At 47.0% G+C, this 24,683-nt stretch overlaps 1 protein-coding gene across 1 annotated transcript in view; it reads right to left on the bottom strand.

The window, feature by feature from the left end:
* LOC133136171 (lamin-A-like) overlaps window positions 1–15,512 on the bottom strand; it is a 52,332-nt gene extending 36,820 nt beyond the window's left edge. Inside the window, exons 1-3 of the mRNA XM_061253432.1 lie at window positions 15,368–15,512; window positions 6,394–6,537; window positions 4,599–4,993 (exon numbers count right to left, since the gene is read on the bottom strand). Coding sequence (XP_061109416.1) covers window positions 4,599–4,942 — 344 coding nt within the window. The 5' untranslated portion in view covers window positions 4,943–4,993; window positions 6,394–6,537; window positions 15,368–15,512. The remainder of the gene's footprint in view (window positions 1–4,598; window positions 4,994–6,393; window positions 6,538–15,367) is intronic.
* Between the last annotated feature and the right edge of the window lie 9,171 nt (window positions 15,513–24,683).

Below are 24,683 nucleotides of genomic sequence, written 5' to 3'. Positions count from 1 at the left end.
GGCAACCAAACACCGGCGTCAACACGGGAGTCGAGCGTAGCGGTGCTGCGAGGTGATGCTGCGAGGTGATGCTGCGGAGGGGAAGCGAGTCTCGCCCCCGCGGCCCGACGCATTTCCGCCGTGTCACCCGGAGGGGGCGGGGCCGGAGGAAACGGGGATGGGCAGACATGCGCTCAGAGTTTCCACGGCGATCACGTGACCCGCTGACGTGTCCTCGCGCTTTTTCTCCCCCCCCCCCTTAACAAAAAGTGATTTTGATTCAGTCACAAAGGTCCAAAGTGTGTTTCCCCATCTCTAATCCTTTAATTCCAGCGATTGTGCAACGGAGATATAAGACTTGCAACAGTCTATTTGCAAGGTCTACAAGCCTAAACAGATCCTACTGGCAACACCTCCGGAGCAGGGCTCCGAATCCGGGGAACATTTCACAATATGTTTCTGAAGGCGAGTCGGGTTGCTTTAGTCAGAGCAATGCAAACAAGTAAAAAAAGAAACTGGCAGAAGTCCGATTTCCACAGCCACATGTGCGGACAGTGTGATGCAGATTTCAGCTCTACTCTATCGGACACAGGGGGGAACTGGCTGCTCGGTATATAAATATTTTCACACAGATCATGTGTCACTGCTTCAACAGAAGCCTCTCTCGTTCTGTAAAAATTTATTTTTACATTCGCGCCCTGCAGATCTAGCGACGGGTTCAACGATCTCTCCCGTACGCAGACCGGCTCATTTAATCTCCTCTTGGAGTGGAACGAGCCGCCCACCATCCCACAAAACTCTGCCCCTCGTCCGTGAAGCATCCATCCAGCAACGTAAGCCCGCTGTCGAGAGACTGATTAGCATCGGAATCCGCCGCAAACCTCGGCCCTTCACAGACCCCGTGGTCCTCATGAGACTGAGCTCTAGACTTCCCCTCGTGTGTTTGAGGCCGGCGGCGTTCTGTCCTGTGCACTTCTGCCTCGCCGGGCGCTCTGTACAGCAGCATATTTATAGCACGAAACAGGAACATCGAACTGCACAGTACCTGCGTTTTCAACAGGGGCCAGAGGACCAGTGCGAGTCATTGAAAGTCCTGTAGGGGGAACCTGGCTAGACTTGACTCTACAGTATATACATTTGGGGAAATGTTTCAAAGTATACAACCATTTTACTTTTTAAAGATAATCCTTTTTAACTTATGATGGGGTCCTCTCGTTGCCTACAACACGGGAGGGGTCACTGGATCCTAGACTTTCTGTCATTCCATTAGACAAGGCTTGAGATGAGGAACCTTAGCGATTGAGTCCGCGCTGGTAGGCAGCCTATCTAATATCACAAAATGGCGTCCGGCGTACAATGATTCCAGACATCACTACCTTACGATTATCACAAACCGTTTCCACCTGGATCTGCCTTCTGCTTTCAACACACAGGCCGATTATTTTAGGAGCTGTACAGGAATGTAGCTGGGCATGAAGTAAGAGCGTGTTTATTGCCACCATCTTAGTGTTGCTAGGGAACATTCCCTGTGCTTAGAACTGCAAACTAGGCCTGTGTTTCTTTTTCTTTTTTGTGAAACAGGAAACAAAAAAAAACCAATTACCTGGAAGGACGGGTTGTTTGCAAAGAATCAAATTCTTCCACATTCTTTGTGTAATTATCATTCCCCCCAAAAAAATATCTGCAGCATTACAAAATAATTCAGAGCACTTTGTGAACTATAAGTGCTTGTTTCCCCCTTATTATGCTCAAAGTTGATTGACAGCTCCACAGACCCCTCCCCTACCAACTCAGACTTCGGCACAGGTAGGCCACCTCTGCACCTGGAGCTTATTTCCATATCTCGCATAAATCATAACAGGGCATATTCACAGCCTTAGCATGTAGCTGCACAAACAAGAATGCAGGCAAAACACAGTTGCACTAACCAATATTTGGCCAAAGACTAAAAATACTATGTTAAGAAAAATGACTAACAATGACCACAGAGGTCATTCTGTTTGGTGTAGAAGTGTGAGACTTCGTATGAGTATCCCGAAGGCATGCAAGTGCATAGATCAAGAATAATTTCGGAAAACATTTTGGTCCCCCACGCCTTAAATTGTTAAAATTCACAAAGTGCTAAACTAAGGATACAAATAAACTGAAAAATTACTAAATAGATACGGCAATACAGAGGATAAAGAAGCTGTTTAACTTTTGGCACAACAGCTGGAGTAAAAGCTTCCGTAACTCTCGAGTTCTTGCAGAATGAGCGAGTGCATCAAGAGACCAGGTCGTAGACTGCCTTCGAGAGATCACGCAGCACGGCAGTATTGTGTGCCGTTTCTGCGATGAGTCACTGAACCACCGACAACAACAGGGGCAATGTGAGCCGCCCAGCCCTTACGCTATGCAAAGCATTTTCTCAACGGGCGTGGCACTACGCCTCGACTCCTAAACTACTGCATTTCTGTTGCCAAAATTCCACTCCGGTTCTGCTGCAGTTCAACTTGTCCCTAACCCCCGTGCCTGGGAGCAAAACTCAGTCAAACTCTGGTAGGGTCACAGCCATAATTATAAAGAAGTTATCGTTCTTCCCTTTACCCCCAGAACTATCACTGCGGGTCCAACCATGGCCCTGGACCGTACCAAGTTCTGATTGTGGGAGGGGGGTGAATTAGACTGACATGCAGATACATAAACGAGAATCAAGTTACCTTTGATAGACACTTAATTTCAACAGAAAAGCGATACGATTGGACCAAGCAGTAGGAGGGTCCGGAGGAAGAGGGTAGCAGCAGGTTTCCATTATCCAGTGAATTACTGGCTTCAGTGCAAATTCAGTAGCTACATGCCCTCATGGAAAGACCAGCATCCCACACAGAGCACAAGAAGACACACAGATACACACACAGACAAAAACACAGAGGCACACACACACACACAGATACAGACATAGACACATACACACACACACACTCTCACACACACACACACACACACACACACAGACGCGTACACACAGACACACACATGCATACATTCTCGCTCTCTCACACACACAGATACACACACAGATACAGACACACATACACACACAGACAAACACTCTCGCTCTCTCACTCTTAAACACACACACACACACACACACACACACGCATACACTCTCGTGCTCGCTCACACGCACACACACACAGATACAGACACATACACTCTCTCTCTCACACCCACACACACACACACACACACACACACACACACACACACAGATACAGATACACACACACACACACACACACGTTATGGGATAGAGAAGGCCCCACAGGAGTCGTGTCTGAAGAACAGTTCAGCACAGACTTTGCATGACCCCTTTATTTGATAATCAAATAGAAGCCCACGAGGGGTAATTTGTGTATATTAATGTTAAATATGAAATATTCGCACGACTGTGTTTTTCACCGCCGTGGTGCTGGTTCAGAGTCACACTGGGAGGGCAGGGTTGCCAGGTGAGGCAGCAGGCTAAGGCTCTCGTTCCCGTGGCAGCAGCCCACTGACACACTACTGAGTGTGATGTCACAGAGAGGGGAGGGGTTTGGCCTGCGGGCCACACCCAATCACGGCAGGCAACACTGGGGCCCGTACGGAAATGGAATATACTACAAACTAAACATACTGCAATAAAGCATTAACAGCAGTTCACAATCGATGGTCAAATTTACAAAAAAAGAAATATATACATAACAGGCACAGAGACATGCGTATTTCTTCTTTTACAAACGCATTACTCTGAAATATAATTAGCAGTGTATCGTCCAATAAATCCATATGTACATTATATTTAATTTCTTTAACCCTTTGATGAGTAGGTTTTTTAATATATATATATATATATATAGGGTTTTTTATTCAAAGTCACTGTTCTAGAACTCCAATGCTTTCAATTACTGACAGAACAGTTCCAAACATTCTATTGTGGCTTGAACCATCAACCTTCTGGGTCCCAGTCATGTACCTTAGCCACTTGGCTACAGGCCAGCAACAACTACAGACACATCTACAGACATGACTACAGACACAACTACAGACAGGACTACAGACAGGACAACAGGCACGCCTACGGACACGTCTACAGACACGTCTACAGACAGGACTACAGACAGGACTACAGACACAGCTACAAACAGGACTACAGAAACATCTACAGACAGGACTACAGACTCATCGGCAGACAGGGCTACAGACAAAACTACAGACACATCTACAGACAGGACGACAGACACATCTACAGACACATCTACAGCCATGACTACAGACTGGACTGCAGACACAGCTACAGACACATCTACAGACAGAACTATAGACATCTACAGACAGAACTACAGACATCTACGGACACGTCCGCAGCCACGACTACAGACAGGACTACAGACACAGCTACAGACAGGACTACAGACACAGCTTCAGACACATCTACAGACAGAACTATAGACATCTACAGACAGGACTACAGACACATCTACAGACAGAACTACAGACATCTACAGACACATCTGCAGCCACGACTACAGACAGGACTACAGACACAGCTACAGACACATCTACAGACAGGACTACAGACGCGGCGGCGGCGGCCCTACCTGGCCTTCAGCTCCTTGTACTCCTCGCGCACCTTGCTGAGCTCCAGCTGCAGGCGAGCGCGCTCCTTGGCCACGGAGTCCAGCGTCTTGCGGGCGTCGGCGAGCTCGGTCTCGTACGCGGCCTTGAAGCCGGAGAGCTCGCGGCCGACCTCGCTCTCCGACTCGCTGATGCGCAGACGCAGCCCGGCGTTCTCCGACTCCAGCGAGCGCACCTTGTCGATGTAGACGGCCAGGCGGTCGTTGAGGTTGACCAGGTCCTCCTTCTCCTGCAGGCGGGTGATGCGCGTGGGGGAGAGAGGCGTGTGGCCACTGCGGGCGCTACGCTTCTGCGACGGCGTCTCCATGGCGACGGGCGGGCTGGGCTGGGCTGGGCTGGGCTGGGCTGGGCGGTGGATCTGAATCAAAAACCAGAGTCAACACTTCACGCAAGCGCTGGTGACAATCCGCCGCATCAGCGAACCTCTGCACAAAGAAACACCACCTGAGTGCAGAAAACGGCACACGGAGAGTACCTGACACAGCGTAAACACTAATCAGACTTCAGGCATTCTTAAGTATGAAGTGATGCACTTCAGGCGTATATATCCGCATGCCCTTTTTTTTCACATGGGAATCCCAAAAGCAGCTCGGGGGGTGACAGTGGGAAGGAGATACTACCGGGGTGGTTTCTCCCCGGGGTGTCAGGTCTGGACTCAGGATGTTACGACGTGTTTTGACAGACGAAACGCTGCAGCAAGCCAGCTCTACGGGAGGGGGGGGGGGGCGTACGGGAAGACAACAGTAGCACTTAAACACGGCGTATAGCGTGGAGAGAACAGTAGCACTTAAACGCGGTGTGCAGGAGACCTGCCCGCTGCAAAGACTGATGGAGCAGAGAGCTAAAATGTGAACAAATTAATAAAAGTTTGAAAGAAATAACACTCGTCCATAGAGAAATAAATAATATTATTTTTTTATTATTTTTTTGTTCATCGCGCGCCAAGTTCTAAAGAATGTCAGCCCGACAGTATCTCCGTTTTTATAGTTTTTAATTCTGATGATATTATCTTTATCAGACGATTGGCTGTTATGAAATTCCATAAGCAAATGGTTGAATCTTCTTCCCAACTGTGCTGAGCAGGTGGGATTTTTCATGGGGAAAACTTCTGTTCGTCCTAAGCAGAGAACAGCACTTTCACGCGGTCTGTTCGCGGACTCAAAAACATGTGATAATCAGGACATGGTTTCCTGCATGTGATTTAGTTGGGGGAAACTCTCCCAAACAATTGAACCTAAGATTGCACAGCATTACAACTAATCAGATGGGATTTAGTTCAGGAAAAAGATGATAATTTATTAAGCATATGTATACAGGTACTCATGTTTCCATTCTGAAATTGTCTAAACGCATGTTGAGCGTTTAAATTAATCATGTAATAACCAACTCAACTCCGCAAAAACATTTTTAAAAACTCTATAAATAGAAATTCATGTAGAACTATCACAGCTTATATAAGTATAATATTACATAACTGTAATAACTTCCATTTTCATTCATTCAGAAGTGCAAAGCATACCAAACACTCAGTTCCACCTGGATGATGGCCAAGTGTTGCCTCCAGTCCAAAGATCAGGATATGTGTGTGTGTGTGTGTGTGTGTGTGTGTGTGCGTGAGTGGGTGGGTGCAGTGTGCCTGGCCCTGTTACCTGGCGAAGGTGTGAGTGTGTGTGTGTGTGTGTGTGTGCGTGAGTGGGTGTGTGGAGCCCAGGTGTGTGAGAGGCCTTAGGAGCTCACTGTGGTGGCTGGGTACAGTACCTGAGAGGTAGGTGGTCTCTGGGGTTCTCCCGGCGGTTTGTTCTTCAGGGACTGGGTCCTAAAGTTTCACGCTGATTCTCTCTCTCCTGCGCACGTCCTGCTTTCAGAGTGACTGCACCTCAGGCTGGGCCGGTCCACGTATTTCTGGAAAGACGGAGAGAGAGAGAGAGAGAGAGGGAGAGGGAGGGAACGAGGGAGGGAGGGAGGGAGGAGTCAGATTCCAGGAAAGCACTAAGCCCACAGGAGAACGCAGTGACAACACTTTCACATTCTTCTCTCTCTTTCACTTTCAAATGTACTGCTTATCAGCAAAACTATGTGTTGGCAGCTAAAGTACAACCAAACAACACAATGAAACAACATAGTACACATTTTACAAGATTTAAAACTAAAACCAGTATATATTGTTCTAAATGCTGAAAAATCTCACCAGAAAAAAAGACAAAGTTTAACTTTTTTTTACTTTAGAATGAAAATGCATACTGCTAAAGAATGAGCTAAACCTGTTGCGTGCCTTAGATTTGGGGTTTGCCGTTCATTCCTGTGTGGGACTCCAGCCACACAACGCTACAATATGCATCACTATTTTTGACGTGGGGAGTTTTACAGTTAAGTTTGTCTTACAAGTGACACATCGGTGCAGGGGGTGAAGTTATCATGTGCACAAATGTGCACACACACACACACACATAAACACACACACACACACACACACATATAAACACACACAGATACATTGGCCAGCATACATACACACACACACACACACACACTCACGCACACACGCACACACACGTGGGCCAGCACACACACACACACACACTCACATTGGCCAGCATGCGCACGCATACACACACACACACACACATTGGCCAGCGTACACACACACACACACACACAAACACACACACACACACACACACGTGGACCAGCGCACACACACATAAACACACACACACACACGTGGGCCAGCGCACACACAAACACACACACACACACATGGACCAGCGCACACACATAAACACACATACACACGTGGGCCAGCACACACACAAACACACACACACACACGTGGACCAGCGCACACACACATAAACACACACACACACGTGGGCCAGCGCACACACAAACACACACACACACACACACACACGTGGACCAGCGCACACACACATAAACACACACGCACACACACACAGGTGGGCCAGCGCACACACACACACACACACACACACACACACACACACACATACTCACTCACTCTCGCACCCACACACGTTGGCCAGTGTACACACACACACACACACACTCACTCTCGCGCACACACACACGTGGGCCAGCGCACACACACACACACACACACACACACTCACTCTCGCACACACACACACACGTGGGCCAGTACACACACACACACACACTCACTCACTCTCGCACACACACACACACGTGGGCCAGCGCACACACACACACACACACACACTCACTCTCGCACACACACACACACGTGGGCCAGTACACACACACACACACACACACACACGTTGGCCAGTGTGTACACACACACACGTGTGCCAGTGTACACACACACACAGGTGTGTGTGAGTGTGTGCGTGTGTGCGTCAGGTGGCCCTTGAGCTCAGCAGCAGTAACTCATCTCACTGTTCCCTCCCACTCTACAGGAGATCCACCAATTACACCAGGCCTCTCAATAACCCCGCCCCCTGCCACCTTTCCTACCACAAAATGGCAGTGTTCCTATTGTTTAACATGGCGCTGAAGACCAGGCCAATCAGTGAGTTTGGAGTGAGGATGTGGGGGGGGGCGGAGGTTGAGGAAGCATTTCCTCCAATCAGACAGCACAGGGACGAGGTTGTGTTGTTTCTGGAGGGGTGGGGCGGTGTTGACGAAGCGAGTGTGGCCTGTTGACCTTGGAGAATGCCCAGGCCCGTAAACGGCCAGCAGGAAGTGCCAGCCAGGGGCCGGGGCCCCGTCTGGAACAATAGCACAGGTCCCCTGGTCGCTGAGGCAACTCACACCAGCCGACGGGACACGGCGCATTCCCGCACACGACTGCACCACAGACGCACCACAGACGCAGTAAACACTGCTCACAGTGCAGGTACAGCGGCAGCCACACAGGGGCATTAACTGACTCACTCTCTCTCACACAGACAGAAGCACTGACTCATATATACACACACACACACACTCTCTCTCTGTCACACACACACACGCGCACACACACACACACACACACACACTCTCTCTGTCACACACACACACACACACACGCTCTCTCTGTCACACACACACACACACACACACACTCTCTCTCTGTCACACACACACACACACACACACACACACACACGCTCTCTCTGTCACACACACACACACACACACGCTCTCTCTGTCACACACACACACACAAGCACTGACTCATATATATACACACACACACACACACACACTCTCTCTCTCTGTCTGACTCACAGTTACATTACATTAATAGCATTTGGCAGACGCTCTTATCCAGAGCGATGTACAGTTGATTAGACTAAGCAGGAGACAATCCTCCCCTGGAGCAATGCATGGTTAAGGGCCTTGCTCAAGGGCCCAACGGCTGTGCGGATCTTATTGTGGCTACACCGTGGATCGAACCATTGAACTTGCTGGTCCCAGTCATGTACCCAATCAGATAACTCGAACTGGCTTGTGATGAATTATCTTTATTAGATTCATTACAGAACAAAAATATCCATCATATCTCTGGTCCCACTGCAACCTGTGCATTTATTATTGATGGAGGCCAAGTAACTAAACGTTCTATTTTGTTAACTTTATACACACCAGTCCCCCAGGACTGGAGTTAATCCTGCATACACACCGGCCCTCCAGGACTGGAGTTAATCCTGCATACACACCAGTCCTCCAGGACTGGAGTTAATCCTGTGTACACACCGGCCTTCCAGGACTGGAGTTAAACCTGCAGACACTGCGGCCCTCCAGGACTGGAGTTAAACCCGCAGACACTGCGGCCCTCCAGGACTGGAGTTAATCCTGCATACACACTGGCCCTCCAGGACTGGAGTTAAACCGGCAGACACTGCGGCCCTCTAGGACTAGAGTTAAACCTGCAGACACTACGGCCCCCAGGACTGGAGTTAAACCTGCAGAAACTGCGGCCCTCCAGGACTGGAGTTAAATCTGCATACACACTGGCCCTTCAGGACTGGAGTTAAACCTGCAGACACTGCGGCCCTGCAGGACTGGAGTTAAACCGGCAGACACAGCGCCCCCTCCAGGACTGGAGTTAAACCTGCAGACACTGCGGCCCTCCAGGACTGGAGTTAAACCAGCAGACACACCGGCCCTCCAGGACTGGAGTTAAACCAGCAGACACAGCGCCCCCTCCAGGACTGGAGTTAAACCAGCAGACACACCGGCCCTCCAGGACTGGAGTTAAACCAGCAGACACACCGGCCCTCCAGGACTGGAGTTAAACCAGCAGACACAGCGCCCCCTCCAGGACTGGAGTTAAACCAGCAGACACAGCGCCCCCTCCAGGACTGGAGTTAAACCAGCAGACACAGCGCCCCCTCCAGGACTGGAGTATCCCGTTCCTGTTTTTGGTTATTCTATTTAATGATTAATGATGTTACAGAATTGTAACTTATTGCTTCACCGATAATGTTATTCAACAGACAAACTTTAACAACACATATCCTTTTAAGTGTTGCATCTTTTTTTCAAATAAATATCTTTAATAAATACACTGATCAATCTTCACAGGAAAATGAAAGGCTGTAGCCAATCAAAGAACAGGAATGGATTCAGAAGGTGTGAAGGGTGTTTGGTTGATTGAAAATTGTTTTGGATGAAAAATTAATAATAGACATATCAAAATAGACATATAAAAAAATTGGCTGATGGATATCATGATCAGCAGCAGGGATACTCTGATCTGGTCCTGGAGACCAGTAGACCTGCTGGTTTTCACTCTTCCAATCTAATCAGGACTGACTTAACCCTGGGACACCAGCTGAGCTACATCTCTGACCCATCGGTAGCACAGACAAAAACCATCATACAGGACAGACCAGCAGCAGAAACACTGGACCGCTGGGATTTATTTGGATATCCAGGATTTTTCCTGAATAAAATGTTTTAATACAGGCTGTAGGGGAAAACAAAAGATCTCCCTCCTAAAAGCATGATAAACAATCACAAGTCAAAATCAGACTCCACCTGAGTGAGCAGGCTGGTTCCTGCGCTCAACGATGTATGCTAAAAGTGTATCAATATATCCATATTAAAGTATGATATGTACCCTTACTTTAATACAGATATATTGATAAACTTTTAGCACACATCGTCGAGCGCTTTGGAGGAACCAGCCTGCCTGGCTTTTAACCAATGAGAAAACAGCACCGTGGTTTTAAAACAGGGCTAAAACCAATGAGAAAACAGCACTGCGGTTTTAAAGCGAGGCTTCAACCAATGAGGAAAGAGCACTGCATTTTCTTTTTAAACGAGGCGTTAACCAATGAGAAAACAGCACTGTGGTTCTAAAACAGGGCTACATCCAATGAGGAAAGAGCACTGTGTTTTCTTTTAAATGAGGCATTGACCAATGAGGAAACGGCACTCGTTTGAAAAACCGAGGCGTGCGATTGGTCGCTCTGTTCCACGATTGTTAAAAATGCTCCCTCGCTCTGCTCTGCTGCCCGAACAAACAAACCCAACTCTGGCACCAGTGGGCTCTGGCTTCAATTTTGGCAAGTACCTCTGAGGAAGTAGCTCCTCCTTTGGGCAGTCAGTGTAAGCCCGTAATTTCTGAGCAAACCTTAAAAACCAGAGCAGAAGGAGAAGTGAGGAGGGAGACAAAAAAACTGCAACTAAAACTGAAAGATTCTGTGATTCAGTAAAAAATTCTGTGATTTAGTAAAAGATTCTGTGATTCAAAACTGAAAGATTCTGTGATTCAGTAAAAAATTCTGTGATTTAGTAAAAGATTCTGTGATTCAAAACTGGAAGATTCTGTGATTCAAAGTAAAGAATGGCACATTTCATTGCAAGTCACCTTTCAATCTGAATTCCCAGAAAGGGAGGCATTTCTGGAAAAGACCTCCACAGCTAAAGCCCTCCACAGCTAAAGCCCTCCACAAGTAAAGCCCTCCACAGGTAAAGCCCTCCACAGGTAAAGCCCTCCACAGGTAAAGCCCTCCACAGGTAAAGCCCTCCACAGCTAAAGCCCTCCACAGCTAAAGCCCTCCACAGGTAAAGCCCTCCACAGGTAAAGCCCTCCACAGGTAAAGCCCTCCTGCTCCGGCCCTGATCCTGCTTGCTGCGGCTAGCGGTGCTGGGGCTCGGGCCCTGGATCCGCATGAGAGTCCCGCCACGTTCCGGGGGGTTTAGCGCCGACACAGCGCTTCGGAAACACGTTTTTAACGCTTCAGAGTTTTTAACGCGTCAGAGTTTTTAACACATCAGAGTTTTTAACACATCAGAGTTTTTAACGCGTCAGAGTTTTTAACACGTCAGAGTTTTTAACGCGTCAGAGTTTTTAACGCGTCAGAGTTTTTAACACGTCAGAGTTTTTAACGCGTCAGAGTTTTTAACGCGTCAGAGTTTTTAACACGTCAGGGTTTTTAACACATCAGAGTTTTTAACACATCTGAGTTTTTAACACATCAGAGTTTTTAACGCGTCAGAGTTTTTAACACGTCAGGGTTTTTAACACATCAGAGTTTTTAACACATCAGAGTTTTTAACACATCTGAGTTTTTAACACATCAAAGTTTTTAAACGCATCAAAGTTTTTAACGCATCAGAGTTTTTAACACATCAGAGTTTTTAACGCATCAGAGTTTTTAACGCTTCAGAGTTTTTACCGCATCAGGGTTTTTAACACATCAGAGTTTTTAACACATCAGACTTTTTAACCGCGTCCGTCTTTTAAACAAGCACATTTCTGCCCTTCGCTGCCGAGGCCACGCCTCCCGTTCAAAAACTGCAAAATTGGTTTGAAATTTGAATAAAAACAACCAACTGCCAAGCGGCAGAGGAAGACGAAGCGGTGAAATGCGCAGCTTAGCCACGGCGGGCAGCCCGCCCGGGTCAGTCCTGCCATCGTCTCACACACAACTCTGCATATGTCCTCTGTTAGCAAAGGGAGAACCAGGCCACACAAACACTTCAAACGCGGAGTGACTCATCCATCTGAACCAGCCCTAGGCCTTTTCCGGGGGAAGGAAAACACACTCGATCTGCTGAAAGCAGTCAATGGAAGCGCCCGCTAGAGTGTACATGATGCATTAAGCCTCACTACCTGGCCTTTTAGCCACATCTCAATGCCGCTTAGAGAAGTGGCGCCGGACAGCCAATCAAATCGGTCGAACAACACGTAGCAACTAATTGCCTTTTGATTGGTGGCTGAGAGCTGCGCGGCCAAGGCCTCTTCTCGACAGGCACGGAAACACTCGGTTGCCATAGCTACCGCCCACGCAGAGAGGGTGTGAAGGCGGACGGGGAGGGCGAATGCTGGCAATATTTAATAGAGGGGGTTTTGATGAAAGAGAATTGGGATTAACAAGCCCCTGTACTCCCTCGTGGTTTCCCTCCAGCGAAATCCCTTCCAGACTGACGATGCACAAATAAAGACTGGCTTTGTGTCGACAGACACAGGGATGCGATATAATAAAGTGATTATATAAATCTCACTGTGCCGGAGTCTGCCGGCGCGTCTCGAGTCTGCGCGCAGACCGTAGAGGGCCGAGTCTTTCTCCGGTGTTAGCCTTCTCACCTTGAAGAGGCGCGTGTCTGACCCCAAAACACAGTCATACGTACCCGTACCTAACACCCAGAACGCCCCCTCCCCCCAAAACCCAGTCACTGCACTCCCCTTCATACGTACCAGTACCCAACACCCTGACCGCCCCCACCCCCTGAAGCTGAGCAAGTGTCATATAACACATTACAGGTGTCCTTTCAGTACCTGGGAACTGCATTTCCTCCAGAGAAACATTCCTCTTAGCACACGGAGGCAAACACTTCCTGCACGGATAACACGGACAGCCCTGTGCCCAAAGTACAATTCTTGGGCATTTTTTACATTTATTCCACACTTTTACATCGAAAAAGAACCGAAAAGCTTCCCAAACGTCGACATGGTTTAGAAGCACCCACTAAAGCCGGAAGTGCCCACAGGAATGTCGGTTGGAAACGAGGTTTGCCAGCTGCCGTGTGGCAGAACGCTGGACTGGTACTCCAGAGAGGGAGGGAAACGCACAGCTAATGACGGCTGCTTGCTGCAACTCTCAACTGCTTTTCCAGGGCGCATAACTGATCCGGGCTGGGAATTTGGGCGGGACACCAGGGAATCCCAGGGGAAGTCCCCGGAGCCTTGCCGTGTGGCAGGCAGGACCTTGTACCACCACAGCGAGTCACAGCCTCCGTTTAACCCAAAAGGGCGCAAAACATTATTGTACAACTTGCAAGTTATGTTATTCTCACATTTTTTTTAACAGTCGTCTGGCAGTCGGAGGTTTGCCGGTTCGATCCCCCGCCCGGGCTGTGTCGAAGTGTCCCTGAGCAAGACACCTAACCCCCAAATGCTCCTGACGAGCTGGTCGGTGCCTTGCATGGCAGCCAATCGCTGTCGGTGTGTGAGTGTGTGTATGAATGGGTGAATGAGAAGCATCAATTGTACAGCGCTTTGGATAAAGGCGCTATATAAAATGCCAATTACCATACTTACTATATATATATATATATATACATTTATTTTTTGCCCTTCACCTCAGCAAAGTGGGTGCTATGATAATATGCATTAACATTTTTTATCATGTAAGAAGATACATTTTTCTGAGGGATTTTGTTTGTCATTTTGTGTCTGAATGTCACGTCTGTAATGCCGGGCGTACAGTATGAGGTGAGGTTCAGGAGCGCGAGCACATGACAGGAAATATCAGCAGAGAGGAGAGAAGGCAGAGTCAGCACAACTGTAGCAATTCCAAAAAACTGACCGAAGGCTTTTTTTAAGCAGTGAATTTCAGTGAATACTGTGCATTTTATATCGCTCATCTGCCAAGGTTTTCCGGGCTGTGGGGAAATGCATGGTCCCAGTTCAAATTCAAATCTTAAAAAAAAGAAATATGAATTTTTTTAAAAATGGAAACATTTAAAAATAAACAGCATGGCAGTGACTCACATGCAGCTCTCAGAATAAGAAGCTGACCGCAAAGAGAACGAGGCAGAGTGGGGTTTACGCACACAGGCAGTTCCTCACAACTACACAAGCCTAGGCCCAGCATGGCGTCCAGCACTTAACCAGAATATGACTATAACCAGAGTATGACTATAACCAGAGTATGACTATAACCAGAGTATGTACTTAACCAGAGCATGACTATAACCAGAGTATGTACTTAACCAGAGTATGCACTTAACCAGAGTATGACTATAACCAGAGTATATACTTAACCAGAGTATGACTATAACCAGAGTATATACTTAACCAGAGTATGACTATAACCAGAGTATATACTTAACCAGAGTATGACTATAACCAGAGTATGCACTTAACCAGAGTATGACTATAACCAGAGTATATACTTAACCAGAGTATGACTATAACCAGAGTATATACTTAACCAGAGTATGACTATAACCAGAGTATATACTTAACCAGAGTATGACTATAACCAGAGTATGTACTTAACCAGAATATGCACTTAACCAGAGTATGACTATAACCAGAGTATGCACTTAACCAGAGTATGACTATAACCAGAGTATGTACTTAACCAGAGTATGCACTTAACCAGAGTATGACCAAACAGCCGATGCAATCACCCTTACTTTTTTTTAACCCACGGGAACATTTTAAAAATAGATTCTCCGTAAGTTTCCTGAAGTCATTCATTTTCCTGGTCTCTCTCTCTACGTCATTTAGGATTTTTCCCCCTACCGTTTTCCCAGTGCCTTGTGTTTCCGTGGAAATTCGCAGAGGCCCTGCCGTGTGCGACGGTATCCGGATCAGGATCTGGATCTGGATCAGGAGCGAAGGATCTCATATATCAGGCATCTCAGCGCACGGAGCGAAAATAGCCACAGCGACCTTCACAAAGTCCAATCCGCCCGCTCAGTTTCTGATTGCATCACAAGAAGCAGGGTGTAGTTTTATGTGCTACAGTATACTGTGCGTGCGTGCGCGTGCGCGCGCGTGTGTATGTGTGTGTGTGTGTGTGTGGTCTCTAGCCAAATACACCATGTCCTTCTACAGTGTAGACTTGCACTCAGCCACATGTCATAATACATAAAACTTAATTGCACATCTTTTTTTATTCATGTACATTTTAAATATCGTTTTTGAAGGAGCATATGAATATTAATGACACAATGTAAGATCATTTAGCAATTGCATGCAAATATTTAATCTTAAATATTTAATATATTAAATATGCACATTGCAAATAAACATTTGGTATGCTGAGTGTACATGTTGAAATATGTATTTATTGAACTCAGCCGATTTCAGGAATGCACATGGTTGTGAATGGGCCTGATGCACCGACTGCTTCAGATCTCACATTGTTACGTACGCTGCTTTAAGGAGTGACATCAGGCTGCAGTTACTGGCTGATAACCGTGTATGTTACAGTCTGCCTCCAAGCCTGAGGATACCCTCTGTCTCACACACAGAGACACACACACACTCTCTCTCTCATACACTCTCACACTCACTCTCTCTCACACACACACACACACACACACACACACTCTCACACACACACACACACACTCTCACTCTCACACACACGTATACACACACACACACACTCTCTCACACACACACACATACATATATACACACACACTCATACATATATACACATACATACACTCTCACACTCATACATATACACACACACTCACACATTCTCAGACTCTCACACAGACATACATACACATACACACACACACACTCACACATTCTCAGACTCTCACACAGACAGACATACATACACATACACACACACACACACACACACACTCACATATTCTCAGACTCTCACACAGACATACATACACACACACACACACACACACATACCCACACTCAAACACACTCACACATAAACACACATACCCACGCTCACATACACACATGCTCTCACACACACACTCACACATATATATATACACACTCACACACACACATCAGCAGTTTGTACGCAGAGGAAGAAGAGTGTTTGGCGGGCAGTTCCCTCAGCCCTGGACTCCCTCTCACACGTGCGTCTCTCTTTTCCCATAACCCCTTGTACTCCCCGCGCTCGTTCTGTTCCTGCTCCTGCCCTCCCTCCCTCCCTCCCTCCCTCTCTCTATCTCCGCCCCTCTCTGCAGTGCTCAGCTCCACTGGATGCTCCAGCAGACAGGCAGCCCACAAGGGAGGGCTGGACTGGGATGAGTCACTCTTTACTGGCAGTGAGCTCAAAGCCACACACACACACACACACACACACTCACACACAGACACACGCACACACACAGGCACACAAACACACACAGGCACAGAGACACACAAACACACACAGGCACACACACATACACAAACGTACACACGCATACACACACAAACAAAATTAAAGCACTAGCATATGCACACTTGTCAGAATGTGCACAAGGGCACATACACACATTCCGTCATCAGTACATGCACACTTCTGCAAGAACTTGCAGGCGCAGGCGCAGGTGCATACACACACACACACACACACACACACACACACACACACACACACACACACAGAGGAACAAAAGAACAAAGAAACATTTGATGATGAGATCGGTGATCCGGCCAATCAGGGCTCACCTTTTTGGCTTCTGTCTAAAGAGCAGACACACACAGAAAATGGCTAGACAAGGAAGAAACACACACACACACACACACACACACAGGGAAGATCCACCAACAAGTGTGTGCCAGAAATCTAAACTCAATGTGTGTGCACATGGAGTCTATGCATTTCATCAGTTCAGGTCACACGGCACAGAGCACTCCGTTAGTCAGTAAGACCAGATTCCGCGTTCCGAACCACTTTCAGAATCTTCCACAAGTTTGGAAAAGCAAATTCCTGAGAACTCTCAGTCGTGACGACTGAACGACGCAGAACAGTACTGTTCATAACAGGCAAATAAAAGAATCTGCCATTGCAAAAAAAGAAAAAATGTATTCACATCCACTTTGCACTTGGGCATGAAGCTGAAATTCCTGGCTCAGTTCCTTCAACCTCCAGAGAAGTGTTTCTCCAGGTCATCAGAAACCACACGGCGGCATGTCCCAGCAACTTACATTCCAGTAACAATCAATATTACACTACCCCAAATTATATGACCCAAACAAACTATGACAGTCTTGTGCAAAATGATGCTCAGCTGTTGACAGACAAAGACACCTGACGTGTCATAATGTCGCGCATAACATTTGCCAGTTAAACGTTTACTTTAGGACAGCAGTCAAACTAACTTTTCTCCGCTTCTACTATTATTCTTTAACGAATCCTTACTGGAACCACTGACTTTGGTTTCCTCCCCCCGTAACTATGACAACAGTCGGCTGTACTCAATTACTAACATTGCGGTTAGAACCAGACTGGAAACCTCCGCTTATTATTACATACTGTACGTTTAAAAAAAAAAATGATTTTAAAGGCCACAATAGCCGCGCAGAGCTTGAGCCAGTGCTGGGCGGAAATATGGCCGTGGAAAAAGTGCGTCTTGCTCCCTGTTTCAAATGTATGATTACGCGGATATGTCGGTCTAGAAAGTATAGGGTTTTTTAAGCGTATTTTCATTTCTCCAATCAAATACAGAAGCGTAGTCTACGCCAAGCGGCTGGAGTTCTTTAAGAACGAACTCGAGTTGGAGATATAATTGGAGCTGACGTTGCACGGTTTTTGGTGAATGGTGCCAGGGAGAATAGTTCTCCAGGCCAACTTTCCAAAGATTAACATAGGCCACTAACACCGCCTTTAATTTTCTTTTCTTTCTGAACGAACACACTTAGCACTGCACCGGAATCCAGCTTCCAGATACTGTTTTCCTTCGAAAGAAAGGGAAAGTAGAGATGATCATGATCATTTACAGATTAAACTGATACAAATCTTGTTAAACATATCTTTGGATCTGGTTTTATGATCATCTCCGTTTTACACCGCATATAGATAAATTCATTAGGAAACCGGTTTTAGGAATTGTTTTCGTTTTATTCGTGACTCAGTGACTGAAGTATGCTTCCGCTTTTAACAGCTGCTCTGTTTTCTAATCGCTGTTATACTTCTGTTTCATTCTACCTGTATTGTTTATAATTTGATTGTGTCTTGACGTGGACCGCGTTTTTGCCAGTACGCTATCGTGGCGGTAAGAGATTTGAATACACTGAAGCCGGAGAAAGCACACCTGTGGGTGCTCAGACATTTACATACACGTCAAATGCATTTAAAAATGTAAATACCACCTGGAGCGCCACTTGTAATGGGCCGCTTGTCAGAACAGAGCTTGAGGGCCTAAAACTGCTCCAGTAACGCTGCTTTGCAGGGTCAAACCCGTGAAAATATGGTAATAAGGGGGAACAGTAATTACTTCTTGCGAGGTGAGCTTATTGTAAGTGCCAGAAATGTGCACGGCGGCGTTATAAAAAAAGACAACGGCAGTAATTAGTGCTCGTCAGCCTGCCTGTCTACTTTTAGTGTAGCGGGGAGCGGCACGTCGAAAGCGTGTGTCTCTGTCGCCATCTTGTGGCGGAGGCGGATAAGGAGAACCGCCCCCTCAGCAGCGCTGGTCTCATCGCCCCGGGCGCCACACGCTGATCACAGAGTCGTATTAACGAGGCCACATGGGTCGCCCGTACAGCTGCGGAAATTAATGCAGCCGAGACGAACTAGCGTGAACTGGACTCGGATCATTTGACACTCAACTTGGCTTGAGATTTTCGGTCCATTTAAAAAAATATATATATATATATTTTTTAAATCAATGAAGGGTGAGAGCGAATGCATTCCGTTTCGACTGGAAACTCGGAGCTCGGAAAGGGCAATGAAGTGTGGACTCCACGGAACAGTATGTTCCAAAGACAGGGAGGCAGTTTACTAATGAAAGCACCGCGCGCGCACACAACCACCACGAAGAAAATCAGAAACGCGCCACACGGGGAGTCACGTGTCGCGTAAAAGGGACAACGGCTAACGCGGGTCCTTGAGAGCCACGGGGAACGCTCATGTTTCTTATCAAACATTATCCCGGGGATATGCCACTTACGCTGGTTATTGCTCCAGCGTCGCTCCCTGGTAATTAATCTGATTTAATAAAGCTGCTATTTGAACACCCTGTAGCTGTAGCTACCAATTTACATCACTCACGAAGCACCAACCTTTAGTGCTTTCTTTGACATATAGGTGAATATGGGCTATGCTTTTGAGAAATGTATCCGCTCAAACAGGTAGGCCTACAGGCACAGTCGAGTTATTTCTCCACATCGCAGTCTGTCAATAGAGACACGCGTGTGACGTTATTAATTAAGAGTAATTAGTGATTCATTGCGGCATGGAAAAAAAATAATTGAACAATTAATTAACCTTGAGGCAGCTGCTTCTAATTTGTTCAATGGGGTGATATTAAGAAAACCGCTGAATAAGCTACTCAGTATATTACCACACACGTCCAACAAGGCATTCCTTTCACAATCATTTAACGTGGGCTACGTTTTAAAAAGTTTAAGAGCTTAATTGCACACTCAATTAGTCGAGGTTCTGACGCATCTTAGCAAACTGAACGTATAGTCAGAGCTGTCGATTGGACACGGTCCCGTTTTCCACGGCGCGATTGGTTCCACAACATTACGCACTTCACCCAAGACACAGATTAGAAATGTACAGACACTTTGACATCAGCAAAAACTTTCACACAAAGAACGTAGGCCCGAAACAGACATAATTGACGCTAATGACGTGTCTATTCTCCTTGACAAACAGTCCAAATGTTCCATATGAAACGACGCCAAAAATACAGACCAAATCCGTCAAACGTTAGCAGCAACTTCAGATCTAACCTGTCGCTGTTTGTTCTTTCAAAGTATCTTTATGTTGAATCACGAATTGTGTTTGCTTTACACGGTAATAATACATTACTTCAAAATATAAAACGCTCCATAACGTTTATAGTAGGATAACTTACCTGTTGCTAGGGAATACCTAACGCCCGTATTCGGAGCGCACAGCCACACAAATAGAGAACACCTGATACTTAATTATCGCAGACTAGTTTAGTGCAGTTATAGGCTACAGATTGCAAAAGCTTACAATTAGCTATATTTGACATCTTTTCTCGTCATGCAAACAAATATTTCCTTTAGTTTTGTTCTTACCCAAAATAATATACATCGCACTACAGTAAACTACAAATGGAACTGCTTTGCTGAAATTTTAATATTTAAGTAAATTGCGCCCTCTCGTGGTTAAATCAGTTTTTTCTGCATTTTAAACAGTCACTGTGGCCGCCTTTTGTACAAAACGAAACGTTTCTGTCCACACTAAACGCCTATATTTACTCATGGAATTTGCAGCGCCATATATTGTATGTATGGAATGGAAGTAAAATGGAGGATAAATAGGCCCATATTTTCGCATCTGAGGGTCTCTGCCTCGGCGCCCCCCTGTGGCCAAATGCAGACCAGGCGTTGGGTGAGTTTACTACTGTACGTCAACCTGAATCATCACCTTAGATGTGTCATCGGCTGTGAAGAGCTGATCGGCAGCTCACGGTCAGAACGGAATGAGCGAATAGCCCAGAAAAACAATGATGTCATGGTCACCTGATCCCCTTTCCCAGTTGAGACTAGTGCTTTTCCTGTCTGCAGAGCGCTGTGTGTGTGTGTGTGTGTGTATGCATGCTTGTGTGTGTATGTGTGCGTGCTAGTGTGTGTGCTGGCAGGTGTGTGTGTATATGTATGCATGCTTGTGTGTGTGTGTGTGTGTGCGTGTATGTGTGACTGCTTGGATGTATATGTGTGGGTGTGTGTGTGTTCATGCGTGTGAAAGTGTGTGTGTGTGTGTGTGTGTGTGTGTGTGTGTGTGTTCATGTGTGTGCGCTGCTAGTTCCACGTCTTCATTAACATTAAGCCCAGGGCTGCATTCAACATTGTTTGGGAGAATTTTTTAGCACTATTCTCATGAATCCATAGGCCAATCAAAACCTCTCCTTTTTATGACACTTCTCAGACTGAAATTCCAGAGGGCTCCAGTCTCTGCAGGCTTCCAGTGAGTTTTAAGTGCTCAGGTTAAGTGATTTTGATAAAACAGTCCATATACTGTTTCCTATGCCGACTGGAAGGAATCAATGAAAAAACTACTGACCCAGGATTGGGGTTCAAGATCCCCTTGCAAGACCTTTTAGACCAGCTACTCAGCACAGTCATCGACGTTTGGACCCGGCGGGTCGGCCATCTTGGTTGTGGCCATTTATAAGGGTCATAATCTAGCAGTGACATCATTGGATCGATTCATTCACTGGAGGCATGCCAGCAGGGTCACCTGGACCTGGCCAGCCTGCTGTTTGCAGTGGCTTCAGGGAAGAGTGTGAGCTGTCCAGGGTAGAACATTTAACCCTTTGAAGAGTAGTTTTTTTTTTTTTCTGAATGTTTCTTTTCAAATTCTAAGTCAGTGTTCTATAACTTCACTGCTTTCTATTACCAGTAGTGATTGTGACATCAGCATTGGAATGTTCATTACAGAACATTCTATAATCGCGTATCTGCGATCGTGCACGCGAAAGAGTTAAACGTCAGCGCGCCCGCGCGGACTTGCCTTTACGGGAAGGAGGGTATACTGCGATATATCCCTCGTGACCGTAGCTCGCACGGTCGCGAGCACTAAATCAATTTCTACCCCAGTAAGATGGAACTGGCTAAGCGAATCTGCAGAGATTAAGGCAAACCGGGACAAACCGCGCGGCTGCCAGAAAGTCACGTGATGACAGTGGGGGTCTGTGTGCGCGGCAATAATGACGACTAACGACTAATAATGGAATGCAGCTTTAAAAAAAAAAAACCCGGTAGACGTGTCCATTGGAATAGAAGGTATCTATCTTGTATCTTGCACAAGTGAGTCTTTATCTTCCCTTAAATCCACTTTAGAAAACCCTCAACATTTTCTGACAGCGTTTGAGCGCTGCCCCCTTAGGTTAGTGCTTTATTTCCTTCAGTTGTGTTTCGCAAAGTTTGAACCACTTTTTACAGTTACCGAGCCATGAAAAGCCCAAATGGGAAGTTTCAGAGTGTGTGTTTTGAAAAACCTAAATTGCTAAAAAAAAAAAAAGCGATGAGGTTCATACGCAACACAAAAAAACGCCTGAAAGGTGATATACAAATACACTTCTCCTTCTAATAATAATAATAATTATTATGAAAGTGACAGGTGGAAGCTTGAGCACACAGTGACCCACTACATGCTCGTGAATACATGAATAAAGTGGATTGGGGGGGGGGGGGTCTGTACTCTTTTCTGATTACACGCTTCCACCAGCCCCCACCCCAGCACGGTAACAGCATGCAGAAAGTAGCATAACTATAATGCAGCATAACTATAAACACACGAGCCTCTCGCAGCATGAGGTCCACGCTCGCCTTCCACTGACGCACGTAGCATCCCTTCAGCGCGATCGCGGCGCAGAAATGCTGTCCGCTGAGTCACGTCCAATCGCATATGCAGGCCTGTCTAATTACGGATCCCCGTTCTTCAAACGACGGTCCTCCAGGGCCGGGAACCGCTGCATCTCCACGCTCCCTTAACCTGGGAGTCAGGTGTGAAGACAATCAGTCGCTCTGCTTGCCTAGGGCTGGATTTGGATTCAAGGACCAGATTTGACTATCCCTGCTCTATAACTTGGTTGGGGGGGGGGGGGGTGTATAAAGTATCCTCATTTCCTCCACTTGTTTCTTTCTGTCTGGAAGTATGGGGGGAGGAGAAGAGTGGAGGAGAGGAGGATGCGATTTCTTTGAGTATTGGGACGCACTCCAGGCACTCCAGGTTTTTGTCTTTTTCCCAGCACTGACACTTCATTCTGCGTATTGAAGACCACGCTTAGGTTTTATTCATTTAGCAGACGCCTTTAATCCAAAGCGACTTACAAGAAGTAAGAATTCAGAAGTAACCATACGTAACAAAACATGAACATAAACAATAGTCATATCATTGTTTTTAAATTAGGGTATAAAAGAAGGGGAAGGGGTAAAGAGTAAATCAGGAGGGAGGAGTCAGGTACAGTCTGAAAAGAGGTGTTTTCAGTCTGCATCAAGGGAGGGATTCTGCTGTTCTGTCAGCGGCAGGCAGGTCATTCTGCCATGAGGAACCAGAACAGAGAACAGGCATGAACATGCAGCTCGACCACCTGCTGCTTGTAACAACGTGACCACAAGGTGACCAGAGCTAGCAGGCCGCAGTGGATTTGCTGGGGTGTCAAGAGCAAGTAGTGTAGGGCAGGGCGGCACGGATGGTGCAGTGGGTAGCACTGCCGCCTCACAGCAAGGAGGTCCTGGGTTCGAATCCCCGTCGGTTGGGGCATCTCTGTGGAATTTGCATGTTCTCCCCGTGTTTGTGTGGGTTTCCTCCGGGTACTCTCGTTTCCTCCCACAGTCCAAAGACATGCAGGTTAGGCTGATCGGAGAGTCTAAATTGCCCGTGGGTGTGTGTGTGTGTGTGTGTGTGTGTGTGTGTGTGTGTGTGTGTGTGAGTGAATGGTGTGTGTGTGTGTGCGCCCTGCGATGGACTGGTGACCTGTCCAGGGTGTATTCCTGCCTTTCACCCAATGTATGCTGGGATAGGTTCCAGCCCCCCTGTGACCCTGTTCAGGATAAGCGGGTTAGGATAATGAATGGATGGATGGATGGTAGTGTGGGGCTGTCCCCTTCGCAGCCAGGAATGCCAACACTAGCGCCTCGAAACGGATGCCTGCAGCAAGAGGCAGCGACGAGAAGTGGGATGACATGAGCTGACCTGGGCTGACCGGTGGTCAGGCGGGCTGCAGCATTCTGGATCAGCTGGAGGGGCTCGATGGCACAACCTGGGAGACACAGCTGGGTGGCTTTCTCCTATCAGGAGATGATTTGATCCGGGGAAAGTTGTGGAGGAAGAACCAGCAGGCTCTGGCAGTGGCGGATATGTGCGCCGCAAAGCTGAGATTGTCATCAGGGGGCACCCCGAGATTCCTGGCCAAGCTGGAGGGGGGATAGT

The sequence above is a fragment of the Conger conger genome, chromosome 9 (genome assembly GCF_963514075.1).
Source record: "Conger conger chromosome 9, fConCon1.1, whole genome shotgun sequence".
NCBI lineage: Eukaryota > Metazoa > Chordata > Actinopteri > Anguilliformes > Congridae > Conger > Conger conger.
The sequence above is the reverse complement of the archived record's forward strand: the minus strand, read 5'-3'. Positions and strand labels throughout refer to the sequence as shown.